The 20,519-nt window shown below is 28.1% G+C and overlaps 1 protein-coding gene across 1 annotated transcript; it reads left to right on the forward strand.

Moving 5' to 3' along the window:
• The first annotated feature begins 2,696 nt into the window (after nt 1-2,696).
• Nucleotides 2,697-20,392, forward strand: LOC100868770 (scavenger receptor class B member 1). Its single transcript, XM_003695225.4, has 8 exons — nt 2,697-3,667; nt 12,343-12,598; nt 12,838-12,979; nt 16,401-16,601; nt 16,782-17,006; nt 17,254-17,416; nt 17,733-17,977; nt 18,158-20,392. The coding sequence occupies exons 1-8, from the start codon at nt 3,454-3,456 to the stop codon at nt 18,503-18,505; spliced, it is 1,794 nt and encodes a 597-aa protein (XP_003695273.1). The 5' UTR covers nt 2,697-3,453; the 3' UTR covers nt 18,506-20,392.
• Nucleotides 20,393-20,519: the final 127 nt, after the last annotated feature.

The following is a 20,519-nucleotide window of genomic DNA, read 5'->3' on the forward strand; positions in this document are numbered from 1 at the left end:
ACATAAAATTCATATTATAGAGAGATCTAGAATGAAATCAAGGAAAGATAAATAATTGTTCGATAATTCTCTTATAAATCTATCTTTTGTTTAAATTTAGAACAGCTTGTTAATCATTTATTTAAAATTAAATTCAATTACGTACGAAATAATATTTGGAAGAATATCGATACGAAAAATATTTCCAAATGGAAATGTAAATTGTTAGAATCAAACATAGATATATATCATGTATCATCTATAGAAAATAGAAAGGAATGAACGTGTATGCGAATAAATATTCATCGAATGATACTGATTTCTATTATAACTGTTTGTTATAACTGTTTAATAAATGAACGTCATGGAACTTCTAAAATTTTTCGAGTATAAATCAAAATGAGAGAGGGGGAAAAAAATAATGATGATGAAGCAAAATATCTGAAATTTTTTTTCTGTTATTCCATATTATTTCTATTATTTTTTGACGTACGAAAATATGATATGACTTCTTTGATACGAAATGATATGACTTCTTTTTTTTTTTTTTAACTTCTTCTCTAAAACTGCATTTGATCTACATAAATCGAACAATCTTTTTCTTTTTTTTCAAAGGATAATCACGTGTTATTACCATTTTTAATTGTTCACATCTTGTTATTTGTTTGCGTCTCGTTGAACAAATTACCTTCGAAAAACATTAAAGCGTATCGTAATTAAATACGAGAAAAAAAAGAGATTAAGTTGAGAACGAGTTGAACAAAATTACAGTAATTCTTTATTCATGTGGAATGGATTTTATAACAATACATCATGTGCATATAGCGTAAATGAAAACTCTCTACGTGAACATTCCAATGCTCAACCTTGTAACCTGTAATATACTAGAGATCCTTGAATTCAAACTTGTTCAAGAATTTTTTCGAAAATCTATTTCTTCTTTGTGTATGCATTTGATCGTATATTTTTCCATTCTAATTTTCGTTTCAAACGAAAATATATACGTTGATCGAACGAAAGATGAAAGACGCTCGATCAAGCATTTAAATTTTAAATTTTACCGAACAAATTTATACATAAAGATCACAAAATTAATGATTCATAATTAATAATTTTTCTATCTCTTTTTTTTTTATAATTTATATTGATAATTGATAATATCATAATTTCCATATTGATGGGCGCCCTATATGAAATAATATAAAGTATATACGTGTAAAAAAATCAGACGATTATATATTATACTAATAACTTTTACAAAGACATATAAGATATAAGAATGTAAAGTGATGAATACAATAACCGGTTCTGTTTTATTTTTAAGTAACTACAACCTCATTCCAATATAACAATACACATTACATGGCAAAATTTGACATTTCTGCATTTCTTTTGTGAAATATCAGATGATGAAAACGAAGCTTGGATCAAAAAGCGAATGATTCGATAATTAGAAATATCACGTATAATAAAATAATTTATTCATTCGATCGGATCATAGTCTTCTACGTTCGATTAAATTATTCCCAATCGTAAGATAAAGATGACTTGCAACAAATTATTAAGAAATAAAAATATAAGAAGATTTTATGAAAGATTTAAAACAAATCTAATCTTTTTCTGTTCTCTTCTCTTATCGAATATAATCGAATTAAATCAATCTTTAAATTATTTATTTATAAATTCCAATCATTAAAGATCATTGCAAATCAGTGTTACGACTTAAATGAATGTAATAACAGTTCATTATTGTTTGACATTTTAATGAAGTATTTTCATTATGATACATGAAATTAAATTATAGAAAATATCCATCATACAATCGTGTGACACGTATATACATAAAAGTTTGTCTATTAGGATGAACATGCAAAAATAAGATCAATAAAAACTGTTGCCATTTGACGTGGGTATTACATATTAATTATCCTGTTGAGGAAATTTTCCTACACGGTGCTGTCATTACTATTCGGATGGAATTTTTTCGAATATCATCTTTTACTAAATTTCAACCAAGATGACTCATAATCTCCAATTCCAAATTCTAAATTCGAAATGACCGGAAACATTCGATCGACCATTTCTTCAATCATTTTCAAGACGTTATCTTTTGTTCCATCGTTTTTACATCAAAGATTTATTTCTCTAATGAAGCCTTCGTTCGACAAGAAATTCTTCGCTAAGAAAAAAACGCAAACTTTTAAACAAAAAAAAAAAAAAAAATTACAGACGTTCATTTATAAGAAGAAGAATAAATAACAAGAATAAAAAACAGTCTATTCAATAATTTCGACGTTTTGCCATTCATCCAGGATCTCGAGGATCAACTCTAATAGACCGAGAGAAGCAATTTGTAATCTCACCAGAAGCGACAAGCTAAGAAAACGACGATGGCATACAAACAGCCTACTTCGCACAAGCGTAGAGAAAACCTCGGCAGGAATCGCGTTCCCGTATCCGCGAATATCAACCGCGAACGATAAAGGAACGAAAGGCATCCCCCTGACTCGCATAAACGATCGAGATAATATTCCATTGACCTTTGGTCGCCCGCGCTGCAACCTATCCTCCACCTGACAACCAACGCGATCTTTTTTGCACGTATGGTGGGGTGGCCGCGCCTCTCTCCGATTGGCTCGTGCTCCACGTGCTACGCGCCACAATCACGGTACGAACGAGACCGGGGGAGAGTGGGGGAGAGCAACGACTTTAATATATTTTTTAAACTCGGCCGATACTCCACGCTTTCGTCACTTTTGTAGAGAAGCGCACGCGGTTCGCGACACGGTGCATCGTGGATCATCGAAACGATCGATTCTCTTGTCATTTATGTAGGCGTCGGTGAAGGGAAATACGGTTGATATATTTCGCTCGGTCGATATATTCATTCGAATCGAGGATTCGGATTCGAGGAATTTTAAATCCAATCCGAAAGTTTCGAGAAACGACGGTTTGACGGAATTCTCTCGTCATCGGGCGATCCACGATTCGAGACACCGTTGTCCAAGTAAATATATATACATATATATATATATACATGTAACATCACGTAGTGTGACGGGATGAGAGATCTTGAAGATACGCTCGAATAAAGTTGTATCACGTAATGTGACGGAAGAAATTGTTGTACGCAGTGCAATCGTGTTTAAAACTTAACGCTTCGTTTCCCGTATTATCGAATCTATTCATACCGTATCGATACTGTATATCAAATGATCGTATATAATTAATAAAGGAAAGAGCTCGAAGTTTCGAAGTTTTTCTTCAGTCGCGTTGCGCCGCGAGCTCTCTCGATCTATCCGTGGGAGGGTCGACTTTGCCAAGTGAATTTCTAATCCGTGGGTCGATAAATCTCTCGTGATCGACCTGCGACTTTCCTTGCCTTCCACGAGAGAGAGAGAGAGAGAGAGAGAGAGAGAGAGAGAGAGAGAGAGAAAAAATAGAGATAGTCAGAAGCTAGTCAAGCGATACATTATGAAGGACTTTATGATGATATGGAACCGACTCACCGGTCGTCGTTACTCGAACGTCAACCCGAGCCAGAATCAAAACGACATTAACGAGGCGGAGGAGGCTACGATAAGTAAAAGGGCGAACGAATTGAGGAGAAAATCTTCGATCGTGGTCAATAATATATTTAATGCGGCCCTATCGGTGCAGACGAGTGGAAGGCCGAAATGGTTCAAGAGTAAGTAATTGCCATTAAATCCGGAAACCGTAAATTCACATTCCGTGCGATGAATGTTAAATGATCTCTTTGTTAGGTTTTCGATTCGACGCGAGGAATGTCTATTGGTGTTCGCGTACCGTAAACTTACACTCGGATTGTTTCTAAATTAATTAACGTGTATGCTTTGAATGTTTTCGCGCGGATGACTCGATGAATATTCCCTTCCAAGAATAATTAATGAATTTTGTGATTGAACGAATCTATATCGACGATATTTCGATTGCGTTTCGTTCCATTCATTTTGTTCCATCGAATTTGATCAATTCTGTTTTAATCGTTCGATTTGATTAAATTTCCAATTCGAATCGATATCGATAGATACGTATTATAATATAAATATCGATATTGATATTAGTAGACGTGTCGTGATCGAATCGAATTAAGATAAAGATATCATTCACATATAAAAATTTGTGATACAATAATTCGGTTCAAAACCGAATCGAACATTTGTTTTTGAACGTTACAAACTCGAACGTCATGAAATGTTAATTAATATGTGAAATTTCGTGAAAGTGGGATTGCCACGTGAAAATTGGAATGGAAAATGTTAACGCGAGTTTTATTTGAAGAAAATAACGTGTTACAACGAATTATGCAAAATTTCAAACGAGAATGTATCGTCATGTGATAAAAAGAAACGAATCTGCATCGATGGAATTCGAGGCCTGATTCTTTTCAAATCATTTCAATGAATAATCATTAATTATTTCTTAGCAAGAGTATATTTAAATCGATGCTCCAATTACTAAATGAAATTATCAAATTATTACAGCATGAAGATATATATGAAATTCTTGACATGAAATGATTTTATGAAATAAATTTGCATACTATTTGTTCCAATGGATGAACACAACGTTCGTATATGCATTCATACATTTTTATAACGATTTAATTCGTTCGATTTCGAATTGTTAAGATGATTTTGAACAAATTTTTTCATGGTGATTAATTATAAAATGAAAAGTTTTCATCTATTTTTAAATTATACTTTAATTTCGTGAGTCATTTCAACGTTTTTTTCTTTTTTTTTTTTTCTTTCTTTTTTCTTTTTAATTTCAAATAACTATTCATAAATTTTATTTTTAATCTTTCGATATTTCGTGTCACTTCAGACTTATGCATTTCTTCCGAGGATCTATTTATAGATTATATTTATCTACAAGTGATTGATCACGCTGAAACGGATGACTTGAAGTTCGATGACTTCATTTTCTAACATAACATATTCATTAAATGATATTCAGGCAGTGAAATATACGTATATAATAAAAAAAAAACATGAAATTCTTTTTCGTTTAAAACACTTTTGTCACACGGTTTATCAAGAAATTAACTTTTAACGTCGCATCTCATAGCATTCCTTGTGTCAAATGTCAATAAAAATTTCTGTGTCTTGATAATAAATCGTCGATAATTTTGTAAATAGGCTGTAAATGTTTGAACGCAAAAGTTACGGCCCATTTCCGCCGCGTAATTATCGTTTATCTGCCACTTATCAATATTACATTACATTACCGTATTACTAAAATTAATATTTTATCAAAGCACTTCTTAAGAAAAAAAAAAAATATTAATTCTCGTATTTACACATTTAATTGAAATTTAAACAATAATACAGCTCTGATTCCGTAACTTTGTATCTATTTGTACGACAGAGTTTGCACGTAAAATAAAGAAGCAATCGCAATACCATTTTCAGTAAGAACAAAGGAAAAAGAAAGAAGAGTGTTCGTTTCCATATGAAGATTTCAATGAAGCAATAAAAAAACGACACGCGTAGTTTATGTTAATAATGATTATCCTTCCTGGACACACGCGTCGGAGAATTGTAAGAACGCCATAAAATCCTCGAATATGAAAAGCTTCCTTCTTCGTTCAATGCCGTAAACTGGTATTACAACAATAGCGATTAAAGTAATCTTCCGTTTAGGAATCTTAATTGGATGCATTTTGCATATAATAATATTGTCGCGATCGAACAAACTCAGAAGAAAATTATTAAATTGGTAAAAAGTTAATGGAAAAGTTCGATAACCTGAATGTAATTCGAATAAAAGAGAAAGAGAAATAACGGGAAGGAAAAGAAAAAAAAAGAAATTGGCGAATTTCGTCGTTCTAAATGTCGACGAATAAACTTTCTTAAAATTAATAGCGCGTCAATTTATCGATTACAAATTTTTTTGTAAACGTATAAATCGAATCGATTTTCGAAAATGACCAAAATGTTCGGATCGATAAAAAAATATCGTATCTCATAAGAGAAAGAAAGAGAGAGAGAGAGGGAGAAAGAGAGAAAAAATAGGAACACACAACAGGTTCTCCGTTTCGAATTCTAAACATCCATTTGACACTCTAAATCTTCGATATATGACTCGATACATAGGAAGAATCTATTAACATATATTTTTTTTGTCACAATGTTTGACATGGTTCGAAATCAAATACTTCAACAAACAATAATTTCGATCAGTTTATTTGAAAAACCCGAATCAATCATTAAACATTTGAATCGTATTAACATTTTATTCGCGATAATAAAAGAAAATTAATATATAATTTAGGATATAAGTCGTTTGAAACTTTTAAATAAAATCATTGTTCTTTTGAAAAGATGCAATCCGTTGATGCTCTATTAATAGTATTGGAATTTATTCCTAGATATTTCGTTAGCTTGCTCTTGATGATGAACTCTGGTAAAATTATCTCTAACGTTGTATCTATCGTTATAAACGATAAATATATTTACTAATAGATTTATTGTTTAATATCTACTCGAACTTGACAATTCAAATATTTAAACATTTTCAATTTGCTTCAATTTGATTGGTAAACAATCCCTTGTTTATCGATTTGTTTATTTTAAAATAAAGATAATACAATGTCTTCTTGTGCACACACGAATGACATAAAATGGTATTTAACAGTCATTTAAAATTCAATTAAATGACACATTTCTTCTTTTTTTTTTCAGAAGAATAAAGACAGAAAAGATAAAAAGAACAATGTGCTAATCACAAACTTGGAGTTTACAAATACGTAATCCTATCTATTCTTCCGAAAAGTTTGAACGGATTAAATATTTTTATCAAATCAAGAAATTATTTTAGATGAAATAAAATAATTATTTATAGTATTTGGTTAAATTTGTTTATTGATTTCAACTTGACAATGGAATTGAAAATATAACATAAAAAAACAATCGTCTACCAAACGAAAACCAATTGATCGAGATTAAAAAAACTATGAGACAGAAATTTTCAAATGATATTTATTTAATTCTAATGCCATAACCAACGATGCTTTGAAATATTGAAAGATAAATATTTGTAAAAGCAGATAAAAGAAAGATTATTGTATTTATTATTATATTTAGAGACAATCTTAATTTTTATTTATAAAATCAAATTATATCTAAATATTTTAAGTATCTTATTGTGTATTGCGTTTATTCACAAACATAAAATTATAATCTATTATTTTCCCAATGCAATTTAGCAATAAAAATAATGGAAAAAGTATCTGTGATCAATTTGATTGGCACTCAAGAAATCATACGAATAAATACGAAATACGAAAATGAAAAATCAGAAAGAAATGGAAAAAAAAAAGAAAAAATTATTACGTATACCGGATGAATGTCACTTTTTCTTAATTTTCTTTATTCCTGCGTTAACATTATTTCACGTCCAAAGTCACTCATAAACGTGATAAATAATTATAACAATATAAAAAATATATATATATATATATTTTAATTTATGATCTTTGATAAGTAATCTTTTTTCATATCTAATACATATTCGAATATTAATTAAATAAATGTTATTAATTATATAATTACTCCACAAATTTCTATCGAATAGCTTACGTAAAAATGATCCAAACTTGTGAAGAAAATCATTAAATAAAAATATTAAAATTCATAAGATAACGATTTATAAGATAACAAAAAATGTTTAAAAATTTAAAAGTCAAACTTCCATGCTCGCTTATCCGCAAGATAAACGATTAAAAGTTAATGATGTAAATGAAATATAATGGTTAAACATCAAAACACTTTTCTACGTCTATTATTTTCTGATTACGTTCATGAATCGTACGATAACAATCATTTTCCTTCTCTCTTGATGATGAATTTTCTAATTAAATTGAGAAAACCAAAGCTTTTCTATTCTCCTTAAAGAGACCGTATCTTTTTATTATCTTATAAATTCATCTAATGTAAATATTGTTTTGTGCAAGATGAATCCACTCGAAAATACACAAATAGTCAGATTTCATGGCATTTGACGATGCTCCCAACGAAATGCTAATACATGAGAAACTTCAACTTTTGTTTGGCCAGATAAGGTGACTCTTAAAACGAAGTTGTCTTGCTAAATCTCGCCGACCTCAGGTTGCAACCGATGCAACCGAACGTGAAGTAAAAGTGGAGGAATGATGAATGGTGGAAAACATCCAACCAGGGTTTCCACGGCCTTTTAATTGATCCACGACTTATGAAATAATAGAAAAACCGCGGTAAATGAATCGTTGTTAACTTCTTATTACGCGAACATTTCAAGAAACAACGAACATCGTAGATATAAATTACAACTTTCTAGAAATTTACGATTACCAAATATATTGAACATTTCTTCATTCAACCATTTATATCTATTTACCGGATTGTTACTATTGACCGAATATTTTTCACATTCTGAAAAATTGTGCAACATTCCATCTAACGTAAGAAAATATCTGAATCATATCTGACATATTTTCGATCTCAATTGTAAAGTGAAAATCGTAAAATAAGTTTACAGTGAAAGAAAAAAAAAAAGAAAAGATACGTAAGGTATTCGGATTACAAGCTTCCATTCACGTAGAAAGGTAAATAAAACCACGAAGAACGATGATTGTAAGAAATGATTACGATAGCGGGTAGAATTTACGAATAAGATAAACGTCAACACGGGAGTAAAACATTTTCATTATTAGTAAGTAAGCGACTGACGGGATTAAATTGGCATTCCGCCGTTTCCACCTGTTGAAAGGCAGCATCGTGTGCGAGATTATGCAAAAAAATACGCACGTGCCGTTCGATTTATATTTACGTTATGCAACTTGACGAGTCGTAGTCAATATAAAAAGATTCACAATAACGCGTTCGGATCTCGAGGTGCATTGCACGTTGCAAGCAAGTCATGACGCGAAAAATCGTCGACCAATAAATTAGACGACAAAACCGTGCACACTTGCGCAATACATCGGTACAATAAATTATGATACATTATATACATGGTCGCGTATCTGAGCTTATGTTTATGTTATGTTAATTAACGCGCAACAATGAGAAATTAATTCAAACACGTGATATCAAAGTTTTATTCCAGAAATTTTGCTCGTCTACACGTTTGAACATATCCAAAGTATTAATTCTTTACCGATCGAAAATTGGCGGTATTTTTAAAATTTATCATCGAAGCAAAACGAAAATAAATATTTTTGCGAATATTCTTCACAAGGATTTGACCATACTTTAAAATGTTTTCGCAACCTCGATTGACCCTCTTGCAAAATTTTTAAAACGTCTGACTTATCATGATATATTTTTCATGATAAACCGGCTAACTTATTCTATTTCTCTCTTCATTTATAAATATATTATCAACGAATTTATTCAATGAATAAAATCTACCTTCTACGTATTCGTACGTTACGAAATAGTCGAGCCATCTGAAGATTTACGAACGATTACAATAAACGAAGAAATAGTTGACCCGGCGAGCATGCATTTTGTAATTTCCTCTTCCGCGTATGGGGATTACACGTTTCGTAAACGTTTGAACATCCACAAAAGAGTCGCGATTCCGTGGATATAAAATATAACGACACGAAGAAAATATGCACTTTCTATTAGATGGCGGCGATGGCGCGTATACAGTTGCGTCCCGATTACAGCCGGAAAATTATTACCACATCGTGCCGCACTGCCAGCGATCTTGCAATAGTCAAGAGCAAAGCGACTCCACGAAACCTACGAGCTTATAATTCGTATTTCTAATCTTCCATTACCCCCGCCGATGATTTAAGATTTATTTTATCGATCGAATTCCTCGTTTTACCTCGACGTTTTAAAAAATTTATGTTACTTTATGTTACTATGTAATTTCGAGACATAATTTCAGATAACGATCGTTTTCATTATAATAAATTCGATAATTTGTTCTTAAAAGCATATTATCGTTAACATCTTTTTTTTTTTTTTTTTCATTACTTTGCAAGTATCGATACATCGAAAAATGTCTCGTTAAATTTTCACTTTCTTCTTTTTATATAATTATATATACGTTTAATAATTCGCATCTCATCACCTTCACTTTTATACTTTCATTACGTATTACACGATAATTGCATCGCGTATTACCGAATACAAGATCGGGTGATTAATTGGACAATTACGCTTCTCAAGTTCAATTTGTTTTTGCACGAGCCGAGTTAAGAATTTTAAATATTATCTCAATTGTTATCTAATTACAAAATATTTAATTAGACTTTTGATCGATCGTGTCGATCTAGGCGTTAAGATCGAAGACAAGTGTATTTTGCATCGAAAGTAAAATCGTCCTTCGTAGGAACGCATGACAATCGATATTTCCGTGACACATTGGTATTCCTCGTGATCTACAACAAGATTACTTAACGGTTACCAAAGCGATCGGTTACACCTTCATTTGTATCGCCATACATGTGTAACCGGCAAATGATAATAGAGAATAACATTTACATAACCCCAGAGGATTTAATTAAACTCATCTCCTATAATAAATTAAAAATATATATCCCGGATATTATGGAATCAAAGATCTACACGCGATATCTACGCAAGATTTTTACATATACGTAATGCTACGTATATACATAAGTTAGTTACCCAGACAGTTTTAAATTATCATATGCAACTTGAACGTTTTCTCTCTTTGTTTTCGTCTGTTTCTACCGCAACTCGTTTTACATACGGATATAGTTGCAGTGAAGATTTTTTTCTTTCTTTTTTTTTTTTTACGATAAAGAAAAAAAAATGAAAACTAGAAATAGGAAGGTTTATTAAAAGTCCTTCTTTCCTTATCTAGAATGACAATCCAAGGCTTTTTCGTTATATTTATATTTTCTGTGAAACGATAAATAACACGCCCGCGAATCTCTGCGACACGCAACATCATGCTTGAATAAATTTATTTCTTCAAGGATTTCAGCAATATCGCGGAAATACTTAGTGAATGAGTAAATTTAATGGACAGTGCGTTAATTATTACTAATCGATGAGCCATCATTCGTTGTAAATTAACCGATTAATTCGAACATGTAGCGATTCAAAACTCTTTTTTCAATTTTTTTTAGAATTTTGAGACAACGAAAACCGCGTCGATAAAGCAATATCAATTCGTATCGTACTCGCCTCGCGAAATATTCAAAATCAGCACACGTTATCATCCACATGCAGCTAGACTGCATCAGCACGATGCACTTTAGACACTTCGTAACGCTGAACATTCGAATGACGTATTTTCGAATCGACGTTGATCAAACGACGATTTATTCATTTTTAAAGAATAAATTTAAAAGAAGATGGAAGTTTATAAACTATCCTTATAGGATTCATCCATATAGGATGAACCTGACACAATTTCCAGGAAATGAATGACTCGCGCTCTCTTAAAATTCATCAACAGTTTCGCGTACGTAAACGAAGAATTTCAATGTTAATCGAAATTTTTGTATTCTTGTATATTACAGTATATAAGTATATAAATTCGATCCCCCTTCACACATAATATTTTGAAACAGGTTCAAAAATCCTGGCCATCCTTGGAATAAAAAATTGCAATACGTTTTGTAATCGAAAATTGAAATATCCTCGCAATAAAAACGAAATAATCGGGATAAGTGTTTATCTATATCATTATTTATATATCATAAAAATTACATACTTAGTGATTAGCAGACAGGATAAGAAAAACATTCTCTTTGAACTTACGTATTTACGCATGTGAGTGTTTTAAAAATGTGATTGCATTTTGCAATTATTATACTTGGTAAAAAAAAGGATCACGTTCTTATATCTTTTACATCGATCGAAAAAATTCCTGTTTGCAGTTAATAAGTTACTCGATTTTATTTCTCTATATCGTTTTATTCTATGCAAGCATGAATACGAAAGCATTTCGATGAATCTTTTCTTCGAATCGATCAAAATTATTTTTGTTACAAATAATTTAATTTTTTCTATACTTTGCTCTCGATAAATTCGCAAATCTATCTTGAATATTTTTCACGTACGCGTAACTCTAATAAAATTCAATTTAAACGGAAATATAGCGATCTAATAAAATTTTGTATACTTATCCAATAAAACTTTTAAATTTATAACATTAATGATATGATAATTTTTGAAAGCCGTATATATATGTCCCTCGTAACAGGGACAGAAATGTGAAACATAAAAGAGCAAATAATTTCATGCCAGATCCTTTAAGGATTTTAAGGATGGAATCCATTTTAGATAATACGTTTGATAATACGTTTATTGCCTATTACCTTCTTGTTATTCTTTAATCCAACGTTTATCTCTCACGATTGTGCAGGTATATTCGTACTGATGATTTTGGGATGCCTCGGTCTTGCAACCGGTTGCATTCTCTTCGTGTTTCAACCGTACGAGCTACTTTTTAAAATGAAAATAATCTTCAGCCCCAACAGCGAGATATTCGAGTTATGGCGGAAACCGAATGTTGAGCTTTATCTGAAGGTCTACCTTTTCAACGTGACAAACCACGAAGAGTTTTTGTCCGGCAAGGAGAGCAAGTTAAAGTTTCAAGAAGTTGGTCCTTACGTTTATAGGTAAGCGCGTTATCGAATTTACTTGAAATATAATTTGAATAATTTGACGGGAAATGATCGAGAATACGATATTTTTTACGATAATCTCTTGATCTCGTTAAAAATTCAAAAAATTAAGATCTTAAGTTCGAAGGATAATTAACGTTGTCGTATTATGTGTTCTGAATCTGATCTTGAAAAAAATTGAATTTTTAGAGGACCGAATAAAAAAAGGATAAGGATTTTTGATAAATTTTCAGAGAATCACTCGAACATGCAAATGTTCTATTCAATGATAACAGCACGGTGACGGCGAAGCTGCTTCATCCATTGGAATACGTACCGAAAATGAGCAACGGCACGGAAGAAGACGAAATGATATTACCAAACATCGCGTTATTCGTAAGTAAAATTGCTCGGTTATAAATAAAAAATAAAAAGAGAAAGAGAGAGAGAGAGAGATTATTTACGTACTTCTCGCAAAACTTGGTCTTGTTTCACATGATCACTACATATGTATGCGCATTAAATCATAGCAAGGACAATGAGTGAACGACCTTGATGTTTTCATTAAATGATGTACGCAAATTTAAAAATAGTGTTAAAGTGACCAAGGTCCTCATTATCTTTCTAATTTTTAATTCCTAAATTTCACAATATTTTAAAAGATTTAATCTTTTTAATCTTGAACAATTAATCTTTAACTACACGCTAGATTTTAAATATTAATTTTTAAAACTGAACAAGAAAAAATCTTTGCTACTGACGTAGAGAGAAGATGAAGTAACGAAATGCAAATCGGAATAAAAATTAAGATTCATAATGTTTAAAAATATACAACTATTGAAAGAATTTGAAGGATATCTGACTATCTTTGACAAAAAAAGAAAAAAAAAAGAAATTATCGAACAGTAATTGGGACAATAATAACATTCGACAAAGTTCAAAGAATGTCAGAGAATGTATCTATATCTCTTTTCTGTCTGTTGATTAACTATTTCCAATGGAATTCACGATTTATCGAAGTCAATTATTTTATGAGCATTACGATTAAACTTCCGTTTTCTTCTCGTTAAAAATAAATCTTTTATGATAAATTAAAGTCTGCATAAATGCAAAAAAGAAATTTTTTTTAGACAAAATCAAGCGTTAAGCGAAAGAAATTAATAATCTTTTACATTAATATTATATTAAATCTAATGAAAAAAAAAAGACATTATATATTTATTTACATCTCTCATTGCTGTATAATAGTTGCAATTATTTTTTTCAAAGATAAGAAAAGCAAATGGAACAAGTTATTTTAAATATTTAACGCAAAGAATGAAGTTTATTTAAAACGGATATTCATATATATTAAATCATGCTTATTAAAATAAACAAGGTTGATGAAATATTAAAAAAAAAAAAGAAATGTAAAATATTTACATTTCAATATCATATACACGTAAAAAGATTAATGATGATCATTTAATGGTAAATTATCGATTGAAACAAATTATAAAGAATAATATTTCTTGTTTTTATTAAAAGATTAATTAACTGTGATAATTACAATTTCGATCAAAACGTAATATTTCTTTTTTTTTCTAATATTCATGATGATTTCTTAATATATTTTATCTGTTATTTTTCTTTAAAATAATTTTATCAATAATTAATAAAATATTAAGTAAATTTGTGAAATTCAAAAAGCAATTTTTTTCAATAAAAAATTCAATAAAAAGCGAAAAATTATCTAATTTTTAGCGACGTAAAAAAAAACGATTGATTATACGCACGTAGTAATTATTGATTTTGCAATCGGCGATTATTGTTCAAAGTACAATTTTGTTCATGTTTCTGGCTCTCTGTTTTTATCGCAATAATATTTTCTTGCGTATAATATTAAAAATCTAATTTCGAAATTTTACATTAGAATGATGCTGCAAATAGTTTTAAAAAATTTATATAAAAATCGATTCTTTTCTTTTTTTTTTTTTAATAGAACAAAATAGAATAGAATTATTCAGAAATCAAACTTTGAAAAAAAAATAATTTTGTATAATAGAAAATCATATCAATTGCAATGGAAATCTATTCTCTGGCTATAAATATACCAAGCTTCAATAACATCATAAAATTTTATAGCTGTATCGCTTGTTATATTACTATAAATGCTAAGATCAACGTACATCATCGGTTTAAGAAAAAATTCTTTAAAAATACGGAAAAATATCGATTTAGTCAAAATATTCCGTCTTCGATTCCTTTGAATTGAAATCGAAAAAGAAAAAAAAAACCATGATCGTGCATATACAATAAATTTCCATTCGATGCACGAAGACATTCTTAACGGGTGCATCATATTCATTGGCGAGAAAGCACGAGAGCAAAGTCGTAACGGCTTGAAGGAATGCCTGAAATCGTCTTATTTTCGATAGACGAAATTAAACAAGTTTTTAGCAAAAATTATAATTTTTATTGATAGATCCTTTAACCTTTAAAAACCGCATTAAAGAATATTCTAATGAGACAAAACGTATCTATAATACGTATCTACGTATGTTTATTTATTATCTTTTTTTTTACATTTTTTATAAATAAAATTGTATAAAAAGAAGAAAATCGACAGAAGACATTCGTAATTAAAATCTATATATCTTCTAGAAACATTTCTATCATAAGAAAAATATATATATATAGATTTTGTAGTCATTTAATTATCGATTTCTATTGCATATTACCCGCATATGCATATATTTGTAAATTAATATAACAACGTAATATCGGATGTTAAATTGTACGATTTAAAGAAATATGTAAAATGTATCTTAAAATATTTAGCTAATTTAATTTTGCGCGTAATAATAATAAAATATTATAATAAATATCGTAACAACAGAAAAAAAAAAAAGTCAAAGAATGGAGAACGAAAAGAAAAAGATGCAATGTCTCGTTCAAAGAATATCAACAATTATTTACGGTGATCAAAACATAACACATTATAATAATTTGTCAAACAGCATCTTTATGTAACTTGTGTAACTATCGACGCGCATGCATGCATATGTATGCAGTCAACTCGAGGCATGCGAGAACATCTCGATCATGTGCATATATCGGTTAGTAAACGCATACTTGCATACATAGCATACTTGCGGCGTCAATGAACTTTCAGGCATAAAATGAAGATCATGGAATTTCCGCAATTCCTTTTGTCCGCATCCGAGAATGATAAAGAAGATTCAAAAGGGGAAGGAAATGAAGCGATATGATGAAGTTGTCTAACGAATAATGTTCTCTTTCAAGTTTTACGAAAACAAATCATCGTTAATTAATTGTAGGCTACGCGACGAATGAGATAAATCGTATTTCATAACAAAGAAGATTAATTATCCTGCGTCGCGAAAATCGATGACTTCACATACAAATGAAAGAAAAGAAGATGACATTAATTAATAATGAGCGCAGACCGTTCCTTTTCGAGTTTTCTCGTGTATATATAAATTTGTACATTTAAAATTATTATATTAGATATATTTTCAATATTTTTATTAACGATATTTTTGATATAGTTGAAAAAAAAATTAAGAAAAAGAAAAACGATGTTAATTAAATATTTATTGAAGATATATCTCTATTTTTATACCTCTATTAGAATCTATTTTAATTCCTTTTTTAATGTTTATAATCTACAATTTTGTAGCAAAGTATCAATATTAAATACAGTTGTTCATTATGATTAATTATGTAATTGTTTAAAGAGAAAATATAAAAAAACATTTCAGACTTGTAGCAAAGTATAATTTTATATATTAATCAAATTTCTGTTCCGTTTTAGAGTATCACGAACGTAATGAGGAATGCCGCGTACCTATCTAGATTAGGATTAAACTTACTAATCCTTAATACAAATTCTCATCCTTTAATCAAAATGACTGCTAAAGAGTTTATGTTCGGATACAAATCTACTCTAGTCACTCTGGGCAATAAGATGATGCCATTCTGGATCAAATTTGATAAACTGGGTCTTATAGATAGGGTAAATTTTCCTTAATTCGAAAGAAAAATATTAAATTAGATTTGAATAACAACACAGTATATCTAATTTTTTATATCTGATCAAAAATATAAAACAATCTTTTTTTTTTATATCATAAAAAATATTTTATCCCTCGCTAAGATCACGAATCTTGAATTTTTAATATATTTTTATTCGCAGATGTATGATTTTGATGGTGATTATGTAACTGTTTATACTGGCGAAACCGACGTACGTCGAACAGGCCTAATTGAAAAATATAATGGCAATGTAAATCTACCTCAATGGACAGGAAAATGTGCTAATGTGAATGGAGCCAGTGATGGAGTAAAATATCCTAGTTACATTGAGCCTAACGATACTGTATTATTCTTTAGAAAAAGTCTCTGTCGCGCTGCCCCTATGGTATGGTTATATACTTTAATATATATTATATATATTAAAACGCCTTAAATAAATCACGTATTCAAATAATTTCTTATAATATAAAAATTTTTCTGTTATTATCGTTTAATATTATCTTTCATTGTCAAATTCAAAATTTATATATAAATAGCAAACTATTAAAAATATTAGATATTTAATTTTACAGATATATTTATTATTGATAAAAATATAATTGATAAAAAGAGACTAAAATATAATTTTACAGATTCGAGTCGAAGAAACGACTATAAAAGGGATGCATACGTATAAATATATATTCGTCGAAAATATACTTGATAATGGCATCTATAACCCGGAAAATAAATGTTTCTGTCGTCATGGATACTGTTTAAAAGCTGGTTTAATTGATGTCACCGATTGTTATTATGGTAAAAAAATTTAGACAAAAAAATTTCAATATTGAACATTGATAATATAAAATAAGGCTCATAATATTTAAAATTCGCAATAACTATTAAAATTATATACAACCTGAGTAAGAGGTGCCATCTTGCATTAAATTTTCTAATTAAATTACATGTACTTGCATATATATATATATATATATATATATATATATATATATCAATGCAAATTTAAAAATAATTCAGAAACAATTATTACTTTCACATGCATATACTTATACATAATAAAAAAAAAATTCTATATATTTCATATCGATTACTTACATTTATGATGATGCAGGATTTCCAATTGCTCTTTCGTATCCACACTTCTACAAGTCCGATCCAAGTATTTTGGAAGCTATCGAAGGCTTAAATCCAAGACCTGAACTTCACGAATCTTATGCCTATATTCAACCAAAATCAGGTCTTCCATTAAAAGTTGCTTTCCGTTTTCAAATCAATATGGCTTTACAAAATATTGAACACATGGCAAGAGTAGAAAAATTCGGAGACATGGTTTTACCATTACTGTGGTTCGAAATCGTAAGTATCGAAAACTATCGAATCGCAGAGAAAATTGATTATCTCGAATATCGAAAATATTAATGGTATTGATATTTCGATATATCGAGATATTTTTATATAGATTTAGGAAATAAATAAAATAAATCATAATATAAATTTTATGAAAAAGACATCTAATTTTTAAAATATTTTTTCTAGGGAATGAACGAATTACCATTATCAATGAATATTCGTTTTTGGTTTTATTTAAATTTCTTACCGATTTTTCAAGATATAGTGACGTATTCTTCGTTGATTATTGGCATTATACTCATAAGTGTTGGTATTTACAAGATTTTTGTATATCCACCAAACAAATCAATATCAGCTCGACAATGGTTAAATTCTAAAATGAAAAATCAAAAGTTGCAATTTTTTAATAACAGACGAATGTCGTGTAAAATTAATGAAATGGATACTTATAGTTCATTAATCGAATCGAAAAATGTAAACACAGTGCCCGAAGGAATAACAAAATTATTATCTTTAAAAGAAGATATCGTGTGATCATTAATACCTGAATAAGATAATAAAAGAGGCTATATATTCTCCGCGTAAAGTTGACGTATAAAATGAACAAAACTATGAGACTTTGAGGTTCGAAACAATATAACAGTATAGTAATTGATTCAAACAAAATCTACATCGATAAGTAAGGAAATTGATATACCTATTTTTTAAAAATAAGGATTTTCACATTTTCAAACTTAATAATACAAATTTCAAAATATCAAAAATTGAGATTCAAATTATGAACTATATTTTGATATTGATTATAGAATAAAAATATAAATTACATAGTTCATATTATAAAAATTATCGTGAAATAATTTTGTTTAAATATAACCATAATATGGTAAGTAGTGACATCTTGTACTAAATTTTCTAATTAAAAAACATATTTCAATACAAACAGTGCTAATTCAAAAATATAATTATCTCCACATAAATATACTATATGTAACTTTTTTTTTATTAAAAAATTTTCTTTAATAGTAAATAATTTTTTATAAAAATTTTTATTTTTAATATTTTGACAATGTATTTTGCAATATATAAAATTTATTAAAAAATTGATACGCTTATAAAAAAAAGAAAACAGAAGTATACTACATTTACAAAATATAAGAAGTTTGTTATTTTATATAAATAATTAAATATTGAAGACTGATATTATAGACTGGTATAATAATTAAGTGATTTATAATAGATCTAAATATTAAAATAAAAGTTCATATTTTATTAACATATTTAATTATGTTACCAGTGAAATATTAATTTTGAATTGCACTGTTTGTAATTAAAATTAAAATAATTTATGATAAAAATTTAAATCATAGTTTATTTAATCTATAAACATTTAAAAATATTTATTAATATTGTAACAATATAGTTCTAATTATTAATAATTTTTTTACATACATATAATTGTAAATTTTGCTATTTTTTATAAAGTATAAGAACTATTAAAAGTATTATATAAAATATATATAAAAAATATTAAAATATATTATAATTATAGTTCATATTTCTTCTTTTTTAATACTGGTAATTTATAATTACTATAGATATCTATAGATATCTAAGTGTATGAAATTTTGTCATTGAATTTCAATAGAATAGATAATTATAAAACAATTCTCTTTTAAATATTTGTATTTAATAATGCAAATTTGTTAAAAAATTTATTTATTTCATAATTTTATATGTATATTATTAAATTATATATTTATGATGTTATTGTATTAATTTTAGAATAAAATTATAAATAATATAATATACTTTTATTATAGAAATTTTGAAAATTTATAACTTTAAAATTAAAATTCGTAATTCGTTCTATTTATCTTCTAATATTAGAATATTTTTATTAATTTTTATTAATTTTCTACCTGTAAATATTATATATAATAAGATATCAATTACAAATTTTTCTTATATACATATTTGACATATTATATTATTATGAATTTTTAAGGATTTTAAATAACATATATATTTGTATGTAATTTTAGAACAAGAAAAAATAATTATGAAATTCGTAAAAAATATAAAAAGGTATGTCAAAAATTTGTTAATAAGTATAATACTTTTTTTTAATTTCATCAATCTTGCCTTATAGACTTAATTATAATTGTAGTCAACTAAGGAAATAATATTTTTAAATAGTAATATTTACAATAACCTATATATTAATTTATCATATTTAATTTGAGAAAAAACAATGCACTTTAAAATTTTTGTACATATAAATTCTGTTTCCTTCAATTGCATATTTTATATATTTTATGTAAATAATGAATATTCTTTGCATAAATACTGTAATTTTTACCAATGAAATGTTAATGATATTATATTTATAAGAATTGCTCAATAAATAATATTTGTAACAAAGATCTATTTATTATATTCCTGTTGAAAATTAAAAAGTAGATAATTTATATTTTTTTTAAATTGTAATAAACAAATTAAAAAATCAAATTAATATTATGATATACAAAATATAAAATAGTAAAACTTA

The sequence above is a fragment of the Apis florea genome, unplaced genomic scaffold, assembly GCF_048593485.1.
Source record: "Apis florea isolate Af1SG1 unplaced genomic scaffold, ASM4859348v1 contig_2897_pilon, whole genome shotgun sequence".
Classification (NCBI taxonomy): domain Eukaryota; kingdom Metazoa; phylum Arthropoda; class Insecta; order Hymenoptera; family Apidae; genus Apis; species Apis florea.

Coding starts and splice junctions, on each gene's coding strand:
- LOC100868770 (XM_003695225.4), top strand. CDS start 3,454: ATGAAGGACTTTATGATGATATGGAACCGACTCACCGGTCGTCGTTAC. Junction 3,668..12,342: donor AAGGCCGAAATGGTTCAAGA/GTAAGTAATTGC, acceptor ACGATTGTGCAG/GTATATTCGTACTGATGATT. Junction 17,417..17,732: donor TGTCACCGATTGTTATTATG/GTAAAAAAATTT, acceptor ATGATGATGCAG/GATTTCCAATTGCTCTTTCG.